The 26,301-nt window shown below is 44.9% G+C and overlaps 1 protein-coding gene across 11 annotated transcripts in view; it reads left to right on the top strand.

The window, feature by feature from the left end:
• Nucleotides 1–26,301, top strand: part of IKZF1 (IKAROS family zinc finger 1) — a 100,410-nt gene that overhangs the window by 50,107 nt on the left and 24,002 nt on the right. For 7 of the 11 annotated variants that reach the window (XM_054559184.1, XM_054559189.2, XM_054559183.2 and 4 more), the window contains one exon: nt 22,390–22,650. The exons of 2 other annotated variants lie outside the window; for them this stretch is intronic. In XM_054559184.1, the coding sequence (XP_054415159.1) occupies nt 22,390–22,650 (261 nt within the window). Of the gene's footprint in view, nt 1–13,830; nt 16,680–22,389; nt 22,651–26,301 lie in introns of those variants that run through there. 2 more of the 11 variants (XM_054559194.2, XM_063725976.1) reach the window with 2 other exon arrangements.

The following is a 26,301-nucleotide window of genomic DNA, read 5'->3' as shown; positions in this document are numbered from 1 at the left end:
CCTGGGCACGCTCCACAGCAAGCCCAATACAGGTGCTGTGAGCAGCTGGTTCATGAATGGTGATCCTGGGGAGAAGGGGAGGATGAAAATGGAAAACCAGTGCAAAGGTGTGTCATCCAGTTGATCACTGCTGTGGGTGCCCAGGCTTCCATCCCACCAGAGCCCCCACTGGCCAGGGCAGCCTGGCGGAGGTGAGCATCATTCTGCTTTCTGGCTGCACCTGTGTGGACAGAGCCCGTTCCAAAGCCTCCCAGGCACAGGGCAGACATCAAGCAAGGGGCAGAGCTGGGGCGAGGGCTCTGGGTGCCCCCCTTATTGAACACAGGCCTGAAGGGAGCCTAAGAGGTGGCTGGCAGGAGATACTACAAGGCAGAATGACAAAGCAGCAGTCTTTATACTGTACGCTTTTGTTTTTTAAGACAGAACAAAAGGCAAGGTTGAGAGATGAGAAATACTCTTGCCAAAAAGAGAACACCAAAATCCTGGAGTCACGGGTCTTCCTTTGCCCTCTCTAGCATTTCTGCTTGTCTTTTCCCTAGTATTGGTGAAGAATTTTTAAAGTAACCAATCCATACCGTTGGTTACAGGCCCTGTGGTCACCGGGCTGTCTCCCCATGATGGGGATGGAGAGTGGTTAGTGCAGAAACTTAGACCTCCCCTCCAGCTTGTTGAATGCCCTGAAGTTTATCTAGGAGGGAAGACACTCAAGCGTAGGATTTCAGTGATGCATTTGGACAGCATCAGTACTATGCTTCAGCGTCAAAAACGTCACTTTGGGTAGGAACAATACATAATGCGTGGCAATGCCTTTTGTGACACCTGTTCAGGAGATTCCCATAGGAAGCTTCTGAGGCAGAGTCCTTGGGTGAGGAGGGGGACAGGCCTGGGTCTTGGGGGAAGGTGGAGATGACCAGCTTCGTGCTTCTCTCCCCAGTGGCCTCAGCCTCCATCAGGCAAATCTTGAGCAGCCTCCTCCATTCTGCAGGCAAATGACTGAGATGTCTGAGCTCTCCTTCCCAACAGGCGGAAATTCACATGGGAAAGGGCACCTGTGAACGGCCTTCTAGAACTATCAGGAAGTTCTGGATTTAGTACCCTGTGAGAGCAGATGGTCCTGGGTGCGCTCGGATGATCCTGCACAGCCAGCTGGATTGCAGAGTGGTCATCATTATCAGTGAGCTATTGAGGGGTTGAGAGCAGTCAGTGTCATGTATAAGGATGGGTCGGGGTACCGGCCAACCCCCGCCATGAGGCCTGGCCACTGGATGGGAGGCGAGAGCACAAGAGAGTCCTGGCTAGGTCTGCCCCGCTTTGCAGGGCCACACCATCCACTGGAAACCCTGTGCCCACTGGGCTGCGTGCTAAGAGGCTGTGGCCGATGCTCTTGTCCAAATTTTGCTGAATCTGCAGTCTCTCTTGTTTTAATTCACTCCAAAGTTTAATGTGTTAGCTTGCAAATAAATAAATAAATAAATAAATAAATGGAAAGAAACATTCCTCAGAAAGTCCCAGTCAAATTTTAATTCCAACAGATGATCAGCAGTTTCCTCTAAGAACAATGAGAGTTCTGGGGCTAGCCAGTGTTTCTCTTGGAAAATAAGGAAGAGGGAAAGCGGTGTATTCATTTAAAAACCTGCCCTAGGGAGGCAGCGTTCCCTGTGAACTCCGAGGCCACAGTGAGCAGAGCAGGCTGGAGGCCTCCCGGCTGTCCTGCCCCTCCTGCCACATGCCTGTGAAAATGCTAGATAAGGACTTTTTCTCAGCAACCTCCATGCTCCTTCGGTGGGGATGTCTTTGACTCAGAGCTCTGCCACTGGTTATCTCCACAAACAGAAAATGCCACAGACGGGTTAATTCACTGTGTTGTTCTCATTTTCCCTCAGTTTCAGGCTTTTCTCTCCTTGCCTGTTTTCCTCGCTTAAAAAATGATGTGGGGGTCCCTAAACGCATCTACCCCGATAGATTTGTTTTCTTTTCCATTAGTCCACTTTGCGTCTCAGCCCTAAAATTAAGTTTTTGATTATAATGTAAGGAAGTTTTACCATATTTTAACTCTGGCTTTTTAAATACAAAAGAAAAACAACAGAATGGCCTTCTAGAACTATCAGGAAATTCTGGATCTAGTACCCTGTGGGGACAGATGGTCCGGAGCCAGTGCACTTGGATGATCTCTCCCAGCCAGCTGGACCGTAGAGTGAACTTGTTACTGTCCCTCCAAGGCTGACAACTAAGAGCTCATACTCTTCTAGCAGTTGATTTAGACCCAAGAAAGGCTGTGTGTGTGTGAATTTGTGAGAGTGTGTGAGTGTGTCTCTGTGCCTGTGTTTCTGTGTATATATGTGTGTACATGTGTGTCTGTGGGGTGTGTCTGTGTGTGCACGGCTGTGTGTCTGCGCGTGTGCATGGCTTTGTCTGTGTGTGTGCGCATGCACTCTGCTAAGCTACTCAATGCAATTCCTTGCTCTTACTTCCCTTTCTGTCACTTCTCCATAATTCTTTGTATTTCGGTTGGGCTGGTATCTCGCGGCGGCTTCCTCTTTTCCTGCATTCCTATATTTCATTATTTGCTCTTGTTCCTCTTCTAGGGCTTTTACAATACAGCCAGGAGGATGTGGAAACCCAGTTACAAGATGACACACAAGCACAGTGTCACAATCGCTGTGCTTGGGCCCTACCTCCTGGAGACCAGGGTGGGACGGTGTCTCTGGATGTGGAGAGAAGGGCAGAAGATCACGGGGTGGCAGAAGGCCCGACTGTCGGGTCTTCTGGAAGCTGGGGTCTCGTGGTCGCTGGGCTGGTGGTGCTCTAAAGCCTAGAGTAACCGAGAGCAGGATGACTGCACCCCTGACTGCCGACTCGCCGGGCTTCGGAGGGCCATGGGTGTGTGATTCCACTTGTGATCCTCCTACTTCCCCTGCTCACCCTGCTGGTCCCCCACTTCTCTCTCTCTCTCTGCCTGTGGAGTGTTCTAACCGACTCCTTCTTCTAGGCATCTCCATCCCAACCCCAGACCAGTTCCCTTAAACCACCTCCCACCACAGGACCCCCACAAGCAGGGACCTCTCACAGTTCCTGTTGCCTGGGGACTTCATCTCAGCTTCCAAGGCCTCTGGAACCAGGCCCTGCATCCTGGGGATGACTGTCCCCATGACTCTCTGAGCCAGCCACCACCCCACCCTGCCCCCCAAGTCCACTGCTGACCCTGCTGTGGTCCCGCACCTCCACTTGTTGAGATTCTGTCTTTCTGCTTCTCATTTTGAATGTCACCCTTATGTGACTTCTCACAACCCCCCTGCCACCCCTCCCTCCAGTTGGCATGCCTTACTCTTCCTAAGAACATGTGCTGCTTCCCAGTACCCAGGGCTGCTGTGCACCATAGCACGTGAGTTTCGGTGCATTTTCCTCCTGCTGTTTATAGATTGCAACATCCCTGGACAGATCTTGGATTTTCCCTCTATAATTTCTCTGGAGACTCCCTCGGGGTTTGCACACACATCTGTGGAATGCCCAAGTTGGAGATGGTCCTCCCTGACGTGTAGTGTGGGTTATTCAGAGGGCCTCATTTCATAAACTCATTAACAGCTAGGACGCGAAGACGGAGAAGTCAGCTCAGGACCTGCGGAGTGGGAGGGAGGCAACGAGTTAAGAAATGGGCTTTGGAGTGCCACGAATTTGGCCTCCACTCTTCTTTTCTACTGTCTTACCTGGCCTTGGGCAGGTCAGGTGACCATCGTGAGTTGGAGTTTCTCTCATTTGTAAGATGGGGGTGATATTTTTCTTACAGGGCTGCTTCAAGGGTTAACAAAGTTAATGTGTAGGAAGGACATAGCATAGCACCTTCATCTGGTTGCAAGCCCCCGGAGTCACATGGCAACAGCTGTGGGACCAGGTAAATGACTTGGCATACATGTTACACGCTCTTACTTGTTCGATTTGTAAATGGGAAGAGTGTGTGACACAAATTGGTCGTTTCCAGATATTTCCTGGTAAATGGTTGTTGAATCATAAAACTAGAAAGATGGGAAAGAAAGGGAGGAACCCCCCTTACTTCGAAGAAGTGTTGTTGATGTGAAGGACAGGACTTTTTGAGACACTCTCATCCTAAGAAACAGCTGATATCTACTAGGAAAAAACATGACATTTGAAGTTTCTTCCTAAGAGATGTGAGGTTTTGACAGAAGTGCCAGGAAGCCGGAGGTGTGTGAGTAGTGGGCCAATCTCGTGTGAAGGCTGTGGGACGAGGAAGGAGAGGGGCAGCCAGCATTTCCTGAGCACCAGCTAATGGCGGGGACCTGGCACCTTTGCTCTGTGACTCTCCAACTGTATGGTGACATGAGGCTGGCGTTTTCTTTGGTTTCATACGTAAGGAAGCTGAGGCTTGGTGATGTCCTGTGCGTGGCTCGGATCCCAGAGCTACTCAGAGGCAGAGGCCGTCTGTAAACACCTTCAGGTGGTTGGAGGCAGGGTTCTGCAGCCAATGCTGATCACTCACAAGCCAAGGCTTTATTGTAAGGGCTAAATAAAATAACATATGCCTAGCATTTGTACAGCACAGGGCTTTTTAGGAAATAGTTAGATGACCTTGGAGAGGTGGAGGAAGAGAGATGGGAAAGAAGAAAAAGAAAAAAAAAAAGCCTTGAAGAGTTCCTTAAGAGAACTATAAATTACAAAGTCCTGGGAGTTTATTTTTCCCTGGTTAGACATAAGTTTACATGAAACGTTAAACGGCTTAAAGTATCCACATCTCCTTCCTTATGTCTTCTCACAGCCACTTGTGAGTTTCTTATCAAGATACAGAATTCTGGCCAAGTGCAGTGGCTCACACCTGTAATCCCAGCACTTTGGGAGACTGAGGTGGGAGGATCACTTGTGCTCAGGAGTTTCAGACCAACCTAGGCAATATGGTGAAACCCTGTCTCTACAAAAAAATACAAAAATTAGCTGGGCATGGTGGCATATTCCAATAGTCCCAGGTACTCAGGAGGCTGAGGCAGGAGGATTGCTTGAGCCCAAGAGGTCAAGACTGCAGTGAGCTATGATCGAGCCACTGCACTCCAGCCTGGGCCACAGAGCAAGATCCTGTCTCAAAAAATAAAATAAAATAAAATAAATTCTGCAACAAGTCACAATTCCTTGCTCAGAAATCTCTACAGGTGTGCTTCTTTGTTAAGACATGGAGGAAACATGAGTTTCATCCTGACTTCTGAGTCTTGTAGAGACCAGATCTGACTCCTGCAGCCTTCTGCCCACAGAGCTGGCAGGTGGGGGAATGTGCGCAGAGTGAGGAGGAGCTGATTTGACGTTCAGAACAGTGGAGACTGCTGCCTATTTGGCTGCACCACTGTCCTTCTGCGTGGAAAAGTCACAGTAAATAATGGACTCTCTACCTGTGAGTCGACTTTACTGAGCTGCCTTTTTAAATATATGTGTAGAAAGGGCGATCTCTGTGTGTCATTTGCACATGTGCATACACATGTACACACACGTGCACATGTGATCACTTGTGTACACGTGTGTGCACCAGTGCACCAGACCAGATGCACCCACCCAATTCCACGCTCGTCAGCCCCTTGCTTTCCTCTGCAGACAGCCAGTTCAGCTACAGTTATGCCAGATTGCCTGCACTCTGATCTTTACCATCACCAGGCTCTCAGCTTGAGCTCGTGCCTGAGAAATCCACTTTCTGGGAGGAAGGCAGAAGAAACTGCCAAGGCAGGACTGAAGACTTGACCTGCACCTGTAGTGGGGTCAGGTCACCAGAGGCTGGCTGACTCCCCAGGATTTCTCAGCAGAGTACTACACAAATACCCCTTCCTTAAAGATTAGCAACCACTCAAAGACACAAAGTGTGCAGGACTGTACCCATGGCCGAGAGCGGCGGGATCAAGAGGGCAACTGAGTTGTTCTTCCCATCCCTCCTCCTCTGTGCTGAGTCACCTTCTGCTTGGAATTCTGACAGGGACCCGTTGGGCTTCTGGAAGGGAGGGACAGCAGAGGATCCACCCTCTGTGTGTCCTGGGGGAGATTACTTATCTCTGGCCTCCCTGAAGCAGGGCCTGGGCTTCTGGAATCTTTGAGGCTGATACCCTGCCAGCCCTGGGGATGAGAGGGAATGGCCGTGTCTGTCTGCAGAGGCTGAGGAGGAGCTGAGCGCAGCCTCCGGAGTTCTCTTCAGTTGATTGCTTAGGTGGACAAAGGCCACAAAAATGGATTTAAACTCCTCAGCCCTTTCTTTGCATGTTTGTTCTCATTTGAAGTCAGAAGTGATATGTCCTACACCTCAAGAACGTGTGAAATGCACATACAATAACCCCATTTCAGAAAGCCAAGTCCAGCTTAACAGTCAAAACATTTCCTTCAGTCTTTAGTCCTTCACTTTGCCAAACTCCCTTTTACACCGGCAGCAACAGTTTAACCTGTTGCTTCTGTAAGAGTGTGCTACTGGGAAAACCACATCTAAAACATGTGTGCAGTTACATCAGCTAGAGCACATGCTAAACAGTTGATCAAAGGCTCTCGCCTTGTGGCCCACGCTGCAGATACTCTGACGACTGCCGAGCTCCACAGCCCCAGGTCCCTTCCGCACTGCCTGCTGTGCCTGTCCTCTCCATGTGGCAGGGAACGCAGCCAGTCATCACCATGTGGCTCTGCCTGGCACTGCCCCAGCATGTCCTGACAGGGCCTAGATATGGAAAGGTGGCTCTCCATGCACACACCCCAAGCCCCTCCTGCCCACTGAGTGGCCCACACTCTTGTGGGCAGCCCAGTTATTTTGTAGAATTTCCCTTCCTTATCATTTTGGCCCATGTGATCCAGTACAAATCTCCCTTATTAGAATAAAATTTGGAATGACAAAATTAAATTTCATTTTTCACTTAATTGAGGACCTCACACTCTTCACCCCTGCCACGATCCCTGACAAGAGCCTTCCTATCTAATCATTGTTCCTCCAGCCCTCTTAGTTTTCTTCAGCCTTTCTTGATTGCCTGAATGTCCCTTTCCTTTCTCCTTTTAAAGCATGAACCAAGCTTTCTTACTCCGTTCTCATTATCATTTTTCCATTTTCTTCTTTGCATATGATTCTCCTTAAATTATAAAACTTGGGGGTAATTTCTAGAGGTGCCATCATAGTGCTTCTGTCTACTCAGTGTCTTTAGAATCAGCAAATATCATTTTTACAAAAAAGTAGTATTTCTTCCAAAAAAGAGTAAGCAAGAAGGGTACAACATTGGGAAAATATCCCTAAGCCTGTTCTTCAACCCGTTGAATGTTTTCCCCTAAATTGTTATATGGAGATCCTGGACCCGGAAGTTGGCTGACATGAAACAGGCCTAGCAGGGCAGCTGAGGAAATGCTCCAGCCTCAGGATCCAGGAAGATTGCACATGGCACCAAAACAATCATTTAAAAGCTAATCCCAGCCAGCCACAGTGGCTCACGCCTGTAATCCCAGCACTTTGGGAGGCCGAGGTGGGCTGATCACAAGGTCAAGAGATCGAGACCATCCTGACCAACATGGTGAAACCCCATCTCTGCCAAAAGTACAAATATTAGCTGGGCATGGTGGCGCGCGCCTGTAGTCCCAGCTACCTGGGAGGCTGAGGCAGGAGAATCATTTGAACCCGGGAGGAGGAGGTTGCAGTGAGCCAAGATCATGCCACTGCACTCCAGCCTGGTGACAGAGCAAGACTCCATCTCAAAAAAGAAAAAAAAAAAGCTAACCCCATAAAAGAACCATCATTTTGAACCTGCTGTTTTCTTTCTTGTACTCTTTAGAAATACCCATTTCTCCCTTTCTAAGCCATAGGTGTATTAATTGGAGCTTTTTCTATCTTAATTAGTTCACTATGAACAATTAAAATTGTGTTAATAAAACAAAAGCAAAAATAGGACTGGTGCCTAGTTGTGCTACATGAAGAGAGAAAGGGCCAGACATTGGTATTTCCTAATCTTCTGTCAAGTTCTGCAAATCATCTGCTCTGGAAGGTAGCTCCAACAGCTGGGATTTGAAGTAAAGCATAGTGACTTTGGCCATCACTGACATGTCCCACTTGAAGCAACCAAAACTGTCCCTCGACCTGACACTCATCCCTGAAACACCATGAGGGTAAGTGAGGCGCTTTGGAAGGTCCACTCAACCCCATTGCCAGATAGAGTAAGTGTCTGCTGGGGCATTTGGAGCTGAAGGGGAGACTGTACAGACTCAGGGTTTGCAGGCACTGAAGGCGTTTTCCTGCCTTCTTTTTCACCTTCAGTGGACTTGAAAAGCACTAGCCCTATTGTTCTTCCCATGTGGGAAACATGGTGAATGTTGGTTGGTTGTAGCTAATCCTATGGGTCTTGAGGTCTTTGTTGACAAGAAGATAGATGTTATCTTTATATGCATGTGGCTTTCTACTAAAACATTAGCTACAGGGCTCTCTTTTTTGTTTTAAAGCGTTTTTCCATAAGGTTCACCCTTACTATTGCTTATCTGAATAATATTACCTGCTGAGAAGTTTATTCATTGCTCACCAGTTGTAGGGAGATTTTGACACAGGACTGGAGGATTTTTTTCTCGTCGTAACAGTGCAGACCCATGGAAAACTTGGAAGCAGATGTGACCGGATAAGAGCAGCTTGAGGATGATAATCTTAGGGCAATGAGCAGGATGATTGAGAGGGGTGCCTGAAAGCAAGGTCCCCATGATGCAAGCAAACAAACTCACATGCCAGACGGCGGACAGGAAACACAGGCAGGATGTGGTGCAGGCTGGGCTGCCTTGGCTGGGCAAAGGCAGGGGCTTCATGGCCATGCTGGGATGTGACGTGGTTGGAAAACAATAAGAATGGAGACCTCTCCAAAGACCTCAGACATAATTTAGCCATGAGACGCAAGAGTAGAGGCGAGCCCCCTGTGGGTTGGAGTGTATGGAATCCAGATGAAGCACCATCAACGTGCGTGGGCTACATAGGAGAGCTGGGACTGGGGGAAAAGATAGGGATTTGGGTTTGGGTGTGCGTGTTCCAGGCATGGAGGGAAGAATGGGCAGATTGATGAGGATCAAGCCCTGGTGGAGCCCCCAGACAGGGGCCCTGGGCATATTTCCACTTGCCTTCTTCTGCAAACTTTTGTGTGCCTGTTGGGTGGAAGGTACTATGCTGGGGCCATCCAGGATCTGGAGCGGTGTAAGACATCATGGCCTGCATGGTGTGACCCTTGACTTCTGAAAAGAAGGAGCTGGTAGAGTGGGAAGGAGACAAGTGGCAGCAGAGTTGACATCATCAGGACTGACCACAGGACAGGCGGTGAAAGGAGCCACTGAGGAGTTACCCAGTGCCCTGGGGAGCTTAGATGTGAGACTTACAGCAGCCAGCACTCCCCAGCTCTGTGTCCCTGGGTCCCACTGAACTTGATTGTATTTTAGTTGCCTCTTTTCTAAGACTGGAGCAACAATGCCTTCCTTGAGTGTGCATGTGCAGTCCATAGATGGCAGCCAGTGTTCTCTTCCCATGAGAAGACTCTGAGCCTCCTCACTAGAGGGTGGTCTAAAAACAAATGTATCCATCCACAGAAGGTCTGAAAGGTTTTCATAGAATCTTGACTTGGTAGCACTTCAGGATCTAACTCGTGCTTTCCAGAAGTGTGGCCTGTGGTGTTCTGTCTGTAGTACTTGGTCCTCCCATCCACCTCCACCTTGCTGTCCTGTCCTGTGACTCTCACTAGCTCAGTCACGGGGTCAGAAAGCCCTGCCATGAAATGCTAGATTTGGAGGCATTGCCAAGGTACCACAAACCATACTCAAACAAGGTCATAATAGACTAATGATCTCACCGTGACTAACAGGTTCATGTGATTTAAAGAATGACAGCATTTTTTCTAAATTTTATAAATTTTCTAAATTTCTCCTAAATACAAATCTGAATGTGTTTACCTTTAGACAGATTTTCCCAGAAAATTGTCGGTGTTCTCGCATTTGAAAGTAGATCAGATCTCCTCCCTCTAGTTTTGAAAATCTCAAGTAGGTTTAGCCTCTCCCCAGAGTGACAATGGCACAAGAAGTTTATAATTTTATGCACAGCTAAATGCAAACTGAAAAGTGTGGTTTGTGGGCATTTCGTTTTTCCCATAACGTTCATCAATTTGGCAATTCAAATAGGATTCAGAATCCAAGGTGTTCGCAGCATTTTATATGAAAATGTGCATGAGAGTTTGGGGAATAGAAATTCTTACCAAATGAGTTAAATTTGCTCTTGATAAGAATATATTTTGTAAAATGTAGAAAACCGAGAAAAAAAGTTTAACACCATTTTATCTGCACCCTTTTATTAAACAGTGACCTGAATTTACTAAAGGACAGAGAACGAGGTTGAGAGGTAATCACTGAATAACAGCTTCGCTAATCCCACAGTGACTGCTGCTTATGACAAGCGAGAGGGTCAGCTTAGAGGCAGGACTGTCTTCAGGGGCAAAAGCAAGTCAGCACCTACAAACCTCTCCAAGAGAGTGAGAAAAAGCAGGTCGTATGGCTCATTTTGCAGCTTGCCAGAAGCAATGTGGGAATATTGTCAGACTGCACAGACCTGGGGCCAGCTGGCTCCTAGAGTGTGAGGAGCTCTCAGTGACTGCTGTGCATACTCACCTGCTCTGTGACTTTGTTCAGTCCCTACCCTGGATGTGTGGTGAAGGGTGCCAGGCTTAGCTGCTGGACCAGTGAGGTCCCTGAGGGGGCGGGGCTAGGAGGTGTAGCAGTCGCACTTGACCAATCATTGATTCACTGGTTGGGAATTGGTTCATTGGGGGAACACCATTACTCCCCATGCCTCACGTGCAGGTGAGTGTGTGTATATTTGCATTAACACACAAACACACTTATGTGTGTCCCTGTGTGTGCAGCTGCAGTACCTTACACACCTTCCAGTGCCTCTGAAGCGTCATAAAAACAGCTTCCACAAAACCTCTACTACCCACCTGGCATCCACAGAGCTCCCAGTGATTGGCTCCCAAAAGATACTGAACTTTAGCATGGAACAGAGTGAGTTTCCACATTTGCTGTTGTACATAATTACCTGTCCAGCTAGAATAGTACACACTTCTTTTACTGAGCCCAGAAGTTTATGTGCATGAACACGGATGGTACAGGAACAAGGGTGAGTGCTTATCAATTCAGCATTACTCTGGAGACATGAAACAAACTGATAGGTACAGCTATATTTTGTTTTTTAAACAATTTTGTGAACCACGTATTTGGGACAAAAATCAACAAGTAAATTTGAATTACACTAGGCAAAGGACTGATTCTTTTGAAATGTGATTGACATTCAATGTCTAACTTTCCAAAAGAAGACATACATGTGGTCCACAATCATATGAAATAAAGCTCATCATCATTGATCATTAGAGAAATGCAAATCAAAACCACAATGAGATACCATCTCACACCAGTCAGAATGGTTATTAATAAAAAGTCAAAGAATGACAGTTGCTGGTGAGGTTGTAGAGAAAAAGGAACGCTTATACACTGTTGAGGGGATTGTAAATTAGTTCAACCATGTGGAAGACAGTGTGGCAATTCCTCAAAGACCTACATACCATTTGACCCAGCAATCCCATTACTGCATATATACCCAAAGGAATATGAATTGTTCTACCATAAGACACATGCATGCGTGTGTTTGTTGCTGCACTATTCACGATAGCAAAAACATGGAATCAGCCTACATCCCCATCAATGATAGACTGGATAAAGAAAATGTGGTACATTTACACCATGGAATACTGTGCAGCCATAAAAAAAAGAAAGAGATCATGCCCTTTGCAGGAACGTGGATGGAGCTGGAGGCCATTATCCTTAGCAGACTGACCCAGGAACAGAAAACCAAGTGCAGATGTTCTCACTTTTAAGTGTGAGCTAAATGAGGAGAATACATGGGCACATAGAGGGGCCTATCAGAGGGTGGAGGGTGGGAGAAGGAAGAGGATCAGAAAAAATAACAGGTAGTAGATTTAATACCTGGATGACAAAACAATCTGTATAACAAACCCCCATGACATGAGTTTACCTATATAACACACCTGCACGTGTACTCCTGAACTTAAAAGTTAAATTAAAAAAAAAATTGTCTAATAATATATTACAGTATTCTTCATATTCAGTGGCAATGTGTGAAGTGGGAAGTGTCTTGACAGAATTTGGTATTTCAAGGCTTACACTTTGATGCCCAAGAGTGCACAAGGCTACATTTTCTACTGGTGAGACAAATTCCAGACACATTGCATTCAGATCTAATCTCTTAGCTCCTTCATCTTCAGGGTACTGGTAAACATGAAGACCTCCCCAGTGCTGTAGTCATCATGATATGTACAGCAGGTGGCTGAGCTCTGGCAGTAGAGCTTCAGGGATATATTAGGAAGTTAACTCTCAAGGCAAGTCATCCTCAAGCACCATATCAGCATGATCCGCAGTATAAGTAGTATCTCAGTGCTTTGTTGTTTAGTCAGAGTTTTGTACTCTATCACCCATTGTAATGTTCCTATTTGCAAAAGGTAATACATACCCTTTAAAACATCTTTGCTTTTTCTCCCATTATCGAGATGCTAGCAGCTTCATAAAGCAGAATAACTAAGGGCAAACAGATTATATAAAGGGCTGGAGCTCAATGAAGATAACAAGAACAGCAAAGGTTATTGTAAAACTGGCTGTTTGCGGGCCAACAAGCACACCCATATGGAGGCAATCAGTTTATGCTACCTCTGTTTGATAGGATTCATAATATTGACTTTATCCATTAGATTTGGACTACCAGGGAATAAAATAAGCAGATGAAGAGTAAGGATTTGCTAGGAAATAATTCAGCCAGTCACTTTGAAAGCTGTTTCTTGAACAGCTTTCAAAGTGTCTCTCAAACTATGTTTGCCCATCATCCCAATAATTTATTTCCCAATAATTTCATGGGAAAAGAAGGAGGTTCTGTGGTCAGATAAGTCTGGAAAACACTGGTTTAAGCAAAGTTCAATAGGTCTGCTTCCCTGCAGGTCACCTCGGAGTCTTTACTCTGCTAACCTAGGAACTCATCCAACAAGTTTAATTTAACAGCTACACTGTGTACGTAACTTTAACAGTCACTGAGATGTGACTCTTGGGGAAAAGATTGTGCGTGGGTGTGTGTGTGTGTGTGTACACATGTGTGCACATGTGCAGAATCTGCCAAATATTAAGAAAAAGGAACATGCTGGGAAACTGTCCTATGAAAGAGAATAGAAACCTGAAGATTTGAAGCAGTGATAGCATTTATGAAAGCGGCTGATAAGGACTAATCACCGAAAGGGATAGCTCTTTTGCTGGTTGGGGAAAACAATAATTTTTCCCCCACCCAATGTGCTGCATTTTCTAATTTTCTATGAACACTTTCTAAGAAAAAGCTGAATGAAGAACATTTGCGATGCAATCAGCTCATTAAGAAACATGCACTTTTGTGGAGATACGTGTTGTCCCAGGAGACGCTCTGCGAGGAGCCTGAGTGTTTGGACTGGAGCTGCTGAATGGTTTCTCACAGTTCTAGAATGTTTGGGGCTGCACCCTCTAAGATATTGAACCCATCAGTAATTGCTCCAAACCACTTTATGGGATATAATGCTGTGAGTTGACCCTGAGGTGATTGTGGTCCTGTTCATGAGTAATTACTTTTCTGTTGCCTATAGAAGGGCCAGCAACAGCAGATTAGTAGCTGAACAGTGGTTTTGAGTAATAAAACGTTCTTTTTTTAAAAAAAGTAATACTTTCTGTTAAACTCTGACTATATCTCTCTCCTGGTATCACAACCCAGCTTTCTTTTTGCCTTCTTTATTGCAGTTACATATGGGGCTGATGACTTTAGGGATTTCCATGCAATAATTCCCAAATCTTTCTCTCGTAAGTATATGCCTTGCTTCTGGAAAACAAAAGCATGCCTTCATCTCCTATCATGTAAATATCGTACATGCATGTTCCTTCATCAACGCCCGAGATACATTAAATATTCACTATTCTATTCGTTAGACACCTACCATATCATTTTTGGGTATTTATACCATGAAGTGCAAAACAAAGGTCTAGGCAGTTGTACGGTGTCCTGGGAGCATGGCAGTGGAGTAACAGTAAGGGTTGAAGTCACAGTAGCACTGATGGAATTGTTACTTCGCGGGTGCTGCTGGACAGCTTTGAGATTCCTCTTGTGATTATCTCCTTTTTATTGAGTGTGAGGATAAGATGGCCATACTTTCTGTCACCAACAAAGAACTGAACATGGTTTCAAGATAATTTTTACAATTTTGTGGGACAAGAGAAGGAGACATGCTCTTCATGTGTGGTTCTGGAGTATTAATTTCAGAACTGAGAAGAGAAAATTGCAGGCCTCCAGGCCGTTATTCTGTGGTGTGTCGTTGCTGGAGCCAACGTTCTGTTCATGCTTGGTGCCCGCAGGACCTTCTCTGATCTGAGCTGTTAAACCAAAAACAGATGTGAATTTCATTTTTCTTTTTTAGATATTGAGCTGATAAATGATAAATTTATTTGGGTAACATCCTCAGATGAGTACTTTAAAGAACAGAGAGTGCTTTTAAAAATGTATAGAGAGCTGAATATTTAAAGTCATACAAGTTGATAATCCCCTTAGGACCTGTATTAGTAAATTCTCTAATACTATAAAGCAACATCAGAAAACAGGTCGCATTTGTTAACACTGTGACAATTATAGGCTCTAATTTGAACAGTGCCAATAACAGTTAAAGACAGGTTTCTGACATCCTGGTTATCAAAAACTATCTGGTGTCTAAGGAATTTAACAGTATCAAAGTACATCTTTTTGCTCACAAACTAGTTTGGCTACTTTTCCAGCCTATAAAAGTTACAGAAATCTTTCTTTTACTGATATTCCTTTGATTCCACTTTAAAGCAATAGCTTGATACCTACTTTTTGAGATGTATATGTATGTACATGTAAATGCTTATATATGTGTATCTGTTTACACGTGAGCTTATATGAACATATAAAACATTATGGTATTGGACAGAGAAATGATATTGATTTGAAGAATCATATTGTTGAAGTATTTTGAGAAGTCAAATGCACTTGAGAGTAAGCTAACGCATCCTAAAACATGTTTCTGTGAAGTCTGAGGAAGGTGTCAGCCAGAGCATATGTTGAAGCAGACCCTTCAGTGAAGCCTTCAGTCTGTAAGAATCGCTGCATGTGAAGATGTGTTAATGTTATGATAGTTACAGTTTTTATAAAAGAGATGATATACACTTGGATACGCTTTCTGTCTATATTTATGCAAATGTGTCCATAAGGTATTGGTGTCTCTCTTTCTCTCCCCCTCTCCCCAGTGTTGGAATTGTGACTATCCTCCTCACACAAGCGGCTACTTGGTCTTGATGCCTTCCCCCGCAAAACAGCAACCAAACTGTTCTGGGCCAATATCACCACCTTGTGGTCATGATGAAGAATTGCCCTCTTTGCCCTCAACACCTCGTCTTGAAAATTAGAAACAACTCCTTTCACCCCCTCTACTGTCCTTATTCCAGTTTGTATCCCTAGTTGCTGGAGGAAAGAAAATGCCTATTGCTCTTTTTTATTCTCTTTATCTTTTTACTTTTCTGCCTTTCTTTTCTCTCCCTGACTTCATTCCATTTAAAGGCCTTAAATTGCAAATAACGAAAAAAGTATTTTCTAATAATATACCCTAGTGGGACGAAAGCAACCTTCTACATTTTAAATGATATTAAATTATAATAAATGGTTCCATGAACTTTAAAATGCTTAAAAGTTTTATAAATCTCTTTTAGAGGCAACACAAAAATATCTATATATATATCTCCTCTTCATCTCAAATGTTCATTTAATTACCATGGTTCAAGATATATCTTAAGTATTTCCATTTCATTTGATTTTTACTTGCTAGTCACCAGTGTTGCAAGAATATTTCTGTACCATTTTTCAAGTAAAATATTGAGCATTTCAAGCTTACATGGCCTAAACTCACACTAGAGTGACTACTTCAGACTATCTTTTCAGTGGAAAAATGTATTCTGAGTAACAAACATTTACTTTTTCAGTAAATATGAAGACACATTCTAAAAAGGAAAGGGAAATGAAGAGGAAGCATAATTCATTGGTCAGGTGGGGACTGACAGGTGTACATTATACCTATGCATTAAAAAATGTTTAATTATCCATGAGCACATACAGTGCCTGGCACAGATTCAGTCCTCTTGGTTCCTCTTGGCATCTGAGTTCCTTGGATTCTCCAGATTCTTCAATCCAAACTTGTCTATCTACCAAAGTCCACCTTCCATACAGGGGTGTGGGGTCTCTCTTAGTACTGTTGGGTGCCAATAACATAGAAGCCCTCCAAGATAGGTCAATGAGATTTTAATTTTTCCCAACTTTAAATAGCATCTGGGAAGGAAAGCAGCTTTTGACTAGGAGTTTGAAAACATCCACTCTTCATATTTGTCACATTTATTGAATAATAAAATTGGGCTCTTGTCCATTATCTCTTAGTCAATGAAAGAGCCCACGGTGGGCCTAAGCCAGAGTGTTCCGGAGAAAGAGAGGACCAGTCTCCATTTCATGTTCTATATGTAATCAGTTCAATTCAGCACCTTACTGAGTTTGACATTTTTCTAAGTAATGGGGTGGGGGGTTACAAAATATTTATAAGTATCTTTCCTATCTTCAGGGAGATGTACCATTTCACTGAAGCAATACCACAGCTAAGCAATTCCAGCTCCAAGTAACAGAGGAAGGAGTGAGCGATTTAGGAACTCACAGAAGGGCATGGCCAGGCAACTCGGGCCCTGGCAAATGTTCCATAGAGACAGCATCCATGGGGTTGAACCAAGCACAATGCCTGCAAATCAGGGGCAGGCGGGTTCATGGAATTGATTCTGGGGCAGGTATGATCAGCACCGTTTAAGGAGTGGCAGTTGTTAAGAAACTGAAGGGATTTCTCATATGGCATTTTCAACAGAATTCAGCAGGAGCCTTGCATATCCCTTGGGGTGGGTTCCGGGGTATTATGGAGCTGCCAGGAGGTGCTCAGCTTCAGTAAGTGCCAGTCATTCCTTCCCAACCTCCTTCATTAATGGAAGCATCAGCTGGTATCATTGCCTTCTTCAGGAGGATGGATTTCAAAATGAAGGGCCAACAAAACTTACATTCTCGCAGAGCCTCCCTCACAACTGCATGTGTTCACTGCCATCAACAGGCCAACATCTGCTTGTTCTTTTCTTCTAGGTAAAGGAAAAGGTCTGTGGGACAAAGGCTCTGAAATCCTCACTCCTTAAATAGGAAGCATATTGGTGGAGGCTGTCACACAACTACGGGTGGCAGGAACCTGCCATCAGGGTTCCCACCAGCCTCCAGGGCTTGCTTCTCTGCCTTCTGTGTGGACACCTTCCGCCACTGCAAACCCCTCTCTCAGAAGGACCACTTCTTGCACTCACCTCCCACTTGCCTCTCCTCGGCACCTTCTCCACCCTCAGGGGCCAAGCTGAGGAAGTGTGCATCCTGTGCCACCAACCTTGCTCGCAGGAATTAGTTTCAGACCCCAATGACTGACTCTTCCAAACGTGCACCAGCCTGTGCTGCCGTTTTGAAAGGAGGCATGCATACAGCCTGGCTGGTACAGAAGATTCCAGATTTCAGTAACTACAGGACTCTGTCACCCCTTCTTCTGTTTTTCTTTTTTCTGTCCACATCTCTGATTGAGCATACCTTCAGGGAAAACCCCAGAAACCTTTTTCACACTTACATGGGAAGCCAAGACACTCTCATCCTGGGTTTGTGTTTTTAAAATCTATATTTTAATTTCACAGGTCCTTACATTTATGACTAATAGGTTTCAGATTTTGAGATACAGTCTGTAGTTGCAACTTATGAAGATAGTTTCATGCCCTGATTTCTGTCATCTATGAAAACAGTAAGCAAGTTGCTTGTATTCTCCTCCTAGCTGGATAAGAGACCCCTGTTTTCATGTACAGCCTCCTTGGGTGGACAGAAATCTCCTGATCTCATCTATGTAACCAGCACCCACTTTGCATTTTTCCGTAAAGAAACGAGGAGCTTAACCCCATTTACAGGAAATCCACGCACTGCTTGAATCTTATGCACCCCGTGGTGACGGTGTTGCCCACTCTGTTCCCACCAAATCCTGCCAGCACCTGGCAGTCATCCAGTCCTTGTCTTAGACTTCACCAACCTTTCCCATCATAACATGGCTTAGAAGTTGTCCGAATAGTGCTAGAAGCTTCCAGCCCTGGAATGCTCAGCATCTGCCATCTAACTTCCATTTAAAACGTTTTGAGCATTTGCTGATATAGGTTCCTCTGTCCTTTGTCCATTATTTTCAGTTCCTTGGCCTTGCCCATAGTGATCTGTGGATATTGTCTGCATACTCTTTTTTAGAAACCTAGAGCATCGCAGTGTCCTTAATTTTCCTCTTCAAACTCCATATATTCCTGAGCTGATCATCCCTACTGCTGTTCCTACAGACCTATGTGACTAATCTTCTATATATGTCCCTACATCTAGCCATCTAGGTGGAGATCTAGGTACCTATCTCCTTAAAATTGTACTTGGTATCCACATTGATCTCAGGACAGTATGTGATAGGCTCTTGTGCCTTTTTGACTAGGAGTTTGAAAACATCCACTCTTCATATTTATTGTCACATTTGTTGAATAATAAAATTGGGCTCTTGTCCGTTATCTCTCAGTCAGTGAAAGAGCCCAGGGTGGGCCTGAGCCAGAGTGTTTGTGTCCCTAGTTCTCTTTTGGTTCTGTTACAGCTCTCAGTGACAGTGTCATAGAGGCTAACAAGGACAGAGTACTGCTTTCAGCCACCATTTGTCCAATGAGTGGCTGATCTCCAGGCCTCTGGCTTTGAGGACATCTGTGATATCTAAGGCAGCATCCATTGTGGGCTTTCCCCCATGTTTCTGTTTCCTTCCTGTCACATAGCTTTGCCTCCTCCTGCAAGCAGCCTGCTGTAGCAGAACCGGTGTTCCTGAAGCCAGAAACCCAAAGGTCGTGTCCAATGCTTCCCTGCTGTTCTGCTCCCCACCTGCAAGCGCCCACACACTGATCAACAGCACTCGCCATAGAGCATGCCAAAGAATCCCAGAAATACTCATTCTTAATGATCCAGAAGAACAAGTGATAGCTTCTGGCAAGTTCTAATAGGCCATATGTGCCCATGGGAAAGCAAGAGTCAATTCTCTGTAGCTGGTTGCCTCTGAATTTATGAAGTCAAGCCGCGTAGGGGAACATGCCAAGAGGATTATCCCAATGCCTGTTCTGCGTGGTGTCCTTTTTCTAGCTTCGGAAGCACTCGGCCTACACCTTCGCTACAGCCCTCGTCTTAGCGCCTGTATTTGAAAAACTTGCCCCACCAATCTTAATTTGCTCTATTGTGTTCTAATTTCATTTTAAAAACCACAAGATAAATGATTAAAAATAATCTTAGATTAAGGAGTACACAGATCTTTACAGCCTCATTGTGTTTCCAGAGCAGGCTGGTGTAGACACTGGTGAACAAGGAGGGCCTAGAGAATTAGCTTCCTCCCAGAAAGATGCACAGCCTCCACATGAGAGTACCGATTCCAGCGAACTCAATGGTCATTAAGCACCATTGCCTCGACAGCCAACCAGCCTCACTTGCCTGCCTATCTCCTTTATTTTCCAGGTATCTTGTCCCTGGCAGTGGGGAGAGGTTAGCAGGAGGCTGCTCAGATGCTCTGAGTCTCTGATCTTCAGGATTGAAGGGGAGAGCATTTGGAGAATCCCCATTGCTGGATTTCTCAGGACAATCCTGCATAATGCCAGGATCTAATGGAGGAGGCAGGCAGCTCTGTTAATCCTCTGGTGCATCCTCACTTCTGTGGTCTCCAAGTCCACCATGTCCCAGTTAATTCATTTCATTATTCATCTGTAAGTCATTTCCCTAAAGAGCTAATAAGAAAACACTGGCAGTACAGTCAACCCTCTATATCCATGGGTTCAGCCTCTGGAAATTCAACCCACTGTGGCTTGAAAATACAGTATTCAAGAGACACGGAACCTGTGGATATAGAAGGCAGATTTTTCATATCCGTAGGTTCTATAGGGCCAATTTAGGGACTTGCACATCCACAGACCTTCAGGAGTCTCAGAACTGATGCGCTGCAGATACCAAGAGATGACTGTGTAAGTGGTTAGGAATTTGGATGCTGGGGCCAGGCTGCCTACAGTCACCTTCCAGCTCTGCCACTTGCCAGCTGTGTGACCTTAGCAAGTTGTTCAACCTTTCCTGTGCCTTGGCTCCTTCAACTGTAAAATAGGATAATGATAGCACTTCCCTTATGGAGTTGTCGTGAAGGTTAAATAGCAGAGTGCAATTAATGTGCTATGTGCCCAGCATGTGGTATTGGGGTTAGGTGAAATACTGTACTTGGATCACTGGGGGTGAGCCTCCATGTGCCATGCCCCAGCCACTATCCTCAGCTAACTTCTTATCTGTCTGTGTTAGGCTGGTGCTGTAATAATTTCCATTTTCATGGATGAGGAAATCAAGGCACAGAGAAGTTACATGACTTGCCTAAGATCTCAGCACTTTTAAATAGTGCAGCTAAGATTCCAGACCAGGTATTTTTATTTCAGTGTCTGGATTGTAGATCTCTAAATCAAGAGAAACTTGCTGAATAAAATAAGCTTGGAGTGCTATTAACTAAGTTGGTTATTTAAGACAGTTGTTCTCAGTCCTCAGTGTACATTAGAATCTTCTGGAGGGTGTGTTAAAACAGACTGCTGGGCCCACCCCAGAGTTCTTGAGCCTGCAACTCTGGGGTGAGCCTGAGAGTCTGTGCTTCTAGTAAGTTCTCAGGTGATGCTGATGCTGCTTCTCCAGGGACCAAACTTTGAGAACCATTGATTGAAAATGTTGATCAAAAATTATGTGGTCTAGGCTGAGCACAGTGGCTCACAACTGTAATCTCAACACTTTGGGAGGCCGAGGCAGGTGGATCACTGAGCTCAGGAGTTTGAGAACAGCCTGGTCAACATGACAAGACCCATCTCTACAAAAAATACCAAAAACAAATGGTCGGATGTGGTGGTACACACCTTTAGTCACAACTACTAGGGAGGCTGAGGTGGGAGGATCACTTGAGCCCGGGAGACAGAGGCTGCAGTGAGCCATCCCACTGCACTCCAGCCTGGGTGACAGAGCAAGACCCTGTCTCAAAAAACAAATATTTAGTCTTGATTGTCATCTATCTCATTGATCATTTTACTTGGCAAAATTTACCTACCTACTCTTATTAGTCTGTAAAAATGTTTATTAAAATGGTGGCTTTCAGTGTAACTACAAATTCTCTTAGTCATTACAGTGTTGGATTCACCAATGTATCATCAGTCAGTGTTTCTGAAGTGTGTAAATGAAATGACTCCTACTTTCTTTAGGAAGAAAAATATTCAAATGACATAATTACCTTGTGATGTGTGACTTAAAGGTAACAGTAATGCAGAGTCAATAGTGGTCATTGTATTCAAGACACTAAAAGTTCACCTCCCACCCCCTCACCCACCACCCAACACGCACACAAGCTTTTTTCTCTTTGGAAAAAAAAGCTCTTCCAGATATCTACATTCATAAACTATCCCAATTAACCCTTCAGCAAGTGGAAGAAGTGTAAGAAAGGGTACCTCTTCTTTAGAACACAGGGTTTGTTTATGTTATTTAAGATAAACAGGAATTCAAATGGTCATGTACCAAAGAAACAGAAAGATCTTCCAGAAATCTGAAAGGGAACTGTGGTCAGAACTCTGAGCATTTTTATGTTTACTGAGTTTTGTCCCAAAGTTTATTAATGTTTACATGCCACAAGGAAAGGTAGCATCACAAGTAAGAGACGTTTTTCAGGCTTGATAACCACTTATTAGGTATTTTGCCAGACAAGTTCACACATCCTAGAGAGCTGGATTGTGTGACCCAGAACCCACCCTCTAGGGCAAGGTGCCCATCTGATGAGTAGGATGTAGGAGTCGGCCTGAGACCACTCCTGACGTGAACCTGCTTAAAATGAGGGCTCAACTCTAAAGTGGGAACTATGTAAATACCTTTCTAGTGCATTTTCAGATACTCGCCATTGGGCCTATGGAGAGGGCTGGCAGATCTCCCTGTAACCCCAGGTGCATCCCGAGGCCTGCCGCCGAAGCCCACTCGAGGCTGAATGCACGGCGAGCTCAGGCTGCTCTCCCCTTGGTATTTGCTAAGAACTTCTGTTTAGTAGCTCTCTACGCCTATTTGATTGTCTTTTTGCTGCTGTGTTGTTTTGTTGAGTTTTTTTTTTTGCAATGACACTGAGTGGCCTCCTGTATTGTTTCTTTCAGCCAGTAATGTTAAAGTAGAGACTCAGAGTGATGAAGAGAATGGGCGTGCCTGTGAAATGAATGGGGAAGAATGTGCGGAGGATTTACGAATGCTTGATGCCTCGGGAGAGAAAATGAATGGCTCCCACAGGGACCAAGGCAGCTCGGCTTTGTCAGGAGTTGGAGGCATTCGACTTCCTAACGGAAAACTAAAGTGTGATATCTGTGGGATCATTTGCATCGGGCCCAATGTGCTCATGGTTCACAAAAGAAGCCACACTGGTAAGGCCTGGCTCAGTTTTTCCTTTAGTGGCCTGGAGAAGGTGCATGGGGTTTGAAGGAGGAAAGCATCCTGTCTTCCTTGAGTGTTCTGAGCATGCTTTCAAATTGACTGGTAGCTCAGTTGTTGCAAGCGATTGGTTCCAAGTGGTACCGAGTCATAGAGTCCTTGTTCTGGTACAGCCTTGTAAGGGACTTCTCAATGTACCAATTCCACCCTATAAATAAAACAAGGGAAAAGTGAACAGCATCACATGAGAGGCCTGGCGAGGGCCTGCTATTATAGTAACACATACTAAGTAGTCTCAGCTGAGCCCTCAGGGTACATGTGCTAAGTGGTCACCCTCCACACAACAAAAAATCCTGATACATCAAAACTTACTTCTCAAATTTTCCACTGAGAAACCATGAGTAAAATGTGTGTTTTAATCATATCCAAACTAACAGGTCTTGATGTTTAGAAACAATAGTGAATGATGGAATAGCAGCAAAATCGAGTTTTCAGAAAGACCTCAGATGAGCTTTCAAATGGCTTGCCCTCTAACAGGGAAGACTTTGAATCAGATGCTTCTATTGCCACTGGTTATCAGCTCAAATTCCTAAAGAACTTCATCCCAAACCCCCTGTCTTGCTGAAAGGTTTACTGGAAGTATAAGAGAATGTCATGTTCTGTGTCCAGAAGGGAAGGAACACGGGCACCCTAGTGTCAGCGAGTTGTGCTCAGGCTCGTAGGATGCTTCCTCACCAGGGACGTGGGAACACGGCGAGCCCCAGCTGGCCGCGCTCTGCCAGTGTTTCTAATAGCTGGTCACGTTGATGGAAGTGTCACAGAGTTGTCCAACAGAACTGTCCAGTCAGAAAACCACCACTCATGGTGCTGGAGTGTCTTAGAAGTAAAATATGAATGGCACACACTTATTTAACTGTAGGCAGGAGGTTTCTTATGAATTGAAGAGAAACTTTTCTTTGCACAGGAAGCTGTTCTAAAGTTGGGTAAAACACAATAGATCCACCACCTCTAGCAGCCACTGATAGCTGAAACGTGAAACATAGAGACCCTAAGCTATCACTGCCTCTGAGCTGGCATTGTTAGGTCATCATAAAGCTAGCGTCTCCCACTGCAAAACCCGAGAGGAAAAAAAAGTTGAAAATCCTATTTTAAAGGCCTAGCAGATTCTATAAGATAACTCGGGAAAGTGATGATGATGACTTGAAATCAGACCCTCGTGTGCTGCTTCCGTGGGGACGAACAAAAATATGTTTATCAAAAATTAAGCAGGAATTCAGAAAATTTTATGAGCCAAAAAAGCTGTGTTGTCAGGAAATGCAGATATTTGTGGGGTTGTAATTTTTTATATTTGAATCGGGCGGTTTCCAAAATGATCTATTCCATTTGTAGTGTATCTGAAAAACTATAAAAATAAGTTGATATCAATAGATATCCATCTTCGATAAAAATTCAACTTCTAAAATTAAGCAAACTCTGCTTTTATTAATTGCCCCTTTATCCTCAAATTACCCACTGAAATAGACAGATCGCACTCAGCCTTAAGTGAAGCAAGCGTGCACGAGAGTAGTCCCAGCCTCACCTTTGTAATGAGGTGGAAATTAACATGAAGGTAGGCTACCCTGTGATAGACACTTAACAGGATACTCGGGGACCCATGGTAATACATCCCTGATGAGGAGTAGACCTCACAAATGAACTACTTGCCTGTTAATTCATTTAAAGCCTGACTGTACAGTGAAAATTCTCTTAAATAAATATTTGATAAGTGGATCAAATTCTGGCATACTAAGTTGCCAAAATATAATGACTGCCTGCCTTGATAAAAAGAATAATTACATTTAATGAATAAACCTGCCAAGTACAGATATGCCAGGTGGCACCTGCTGTTTGCTGCTCACTTCTCCCAACAAATAGCAGCTAGGTGCCACCTGCACACCAATAAGCTGAGTTTTTCACTTACGGAACAAATAACTTTCAGAAGTCAATTTTATAGTTTCTGCCTTGCCCTTTGTTAAAAAAAATACACACACTTGAAGCAAGGAACTCATGAATTGTTTTCATCATGCATTTCCACTTGCCTAAATATAAAGGGTCCCAGGTAGATACAGAAATACCTGGTTTGGCCAAACTTGGTTTGAATAACTAGACATGCTAGAAAAGGTTTTCATTTTCCTGGGATCTGAGTGGAATATGTTAGAAAAGGCATGCTTTCTGAATTCTCTATGCTTAAAACATTTCTAGAGCAGTGCTTCTCAAACTTGAAAGAGCATGTAAATCACCTGAGATCTCGTGAACATACAACTCTGCTTCAGACCTGGGGGGAGGCAGGAGAGCAGGCATTCCTAACAAGCTCCCAGCGTGTGGAGCACAGAGCCGCCTCAGGCAGCAGGGCAGTGCAGCTGAGCAGTGACAGTGAACAGGGCCATTCGGAGGGCTCTCCACCTGGGGCTTAGGTACGACCGGAATCCCCACTGGACAAGCTAGGACTTGCACTGTGGCCATTGTTCCTCCTCCTGCCCATGGCTGAGTCAGCTTCCCAGTCCCTTCCAGGATACACTGAGAGGATTCAGGAGCGGTCTCCCCTCTGCCCATATCCCCATGTTGGTGAAGTACCACTGGTGCCATTTTCTAATCAGCTCATCGGCACCAGCACGTCACTTCCCCTGTGGTGCAGATCAGTTTTATATTTTTGACTCCGGTGTAATAGTTAACATCTTCCCCACCAATGTCTCAGGGTTAGTTGAGAACCAGAGAGGAGAGACGTAGGAAGGAAGCAGGAAATGCAGGGTGCAAATACACCACATTATTATTCTAAATGATGGGATTTTTAATAACAAAGACCAAGAAGATTGTCTGTGCCTACCTAGTTCCCATCTGTAAGATAAAAAGGTGCAGTCCCCGAGCTTCCTAAAAACAGCACCCTAATGGCACTGCTCCTCCCAGGTACGACTGCAGTAGACCTACGTCAGTTCTTGCAGTTCAAACATATTTTTTTCACTTTCTTCTGAAATGCCCTCAAATTCTATGACATAGACATCCATGAAGACTTCCCTTTTTACCCAATGAAGTTATTAGAGGGGGTTCAAACCTTCTTACAGAGGGTTCCTAAAATGGGAGATCTGTGGAGTCATTGGGATTAAAAATGAAATTTCAAATTCATGACATCAATGTCCTCATCCCAGTTAAATAAAAGTAAATACAACCTTGGAGAAATTTGACCTACTCAGCTGCAATAGCTGTTGACCTGCAGAAGGCAAATGATGGACCCCGGCCACGCAAGAACACACATGGCGTGGGCTGCGTTCTTGTGCCCCAGCTCCATGGACGTGTCTTCTTAGCTGCGGACCCCTCCAGAGGAAACTGCTTGAGTGGAGTGCTCTGTATTGTCACTCCCGGGAATGCTCTCTTAACACCCCCATGCCTTGTGCTATGTGTTCATACCAGCATAGGCACTCAGAAAAAAAAATTTCCAATGAAATTTGTTTGCAGGCAGGTATTAAGACACCAGGCACTGCAGGATCCAAGCGAACCCCTGCCTGCTTGCCTGCCTGCCCTGCTCTGCTCTGCAGAAGGGCAAGTGTCTATAGCAATCTGCCCTTTCTGTCTGCGATGGAAGAGACCCTGGCTCTGCCTCCTGTTTTCCC

Source organism: Pongo abelii, chromosome 6 (assembly GCF_028885655.2).
Source record: "Pongo abelii isolate AG06213 chromosome 6, NHGRI_mPonAbe1-v2.0_pri, whole genome shotgun sequence".
NCBI classification, from domain to species: Eukaryota; Metazoa; Chordata; class Mammalia; order Primates; family Hominidae; genus Pongo; species Pongo abelii.
Note: the sequence above shows the minus strand (reverse complement) of the source record. Positions and strands in the feature narration are given on the sequence as shown.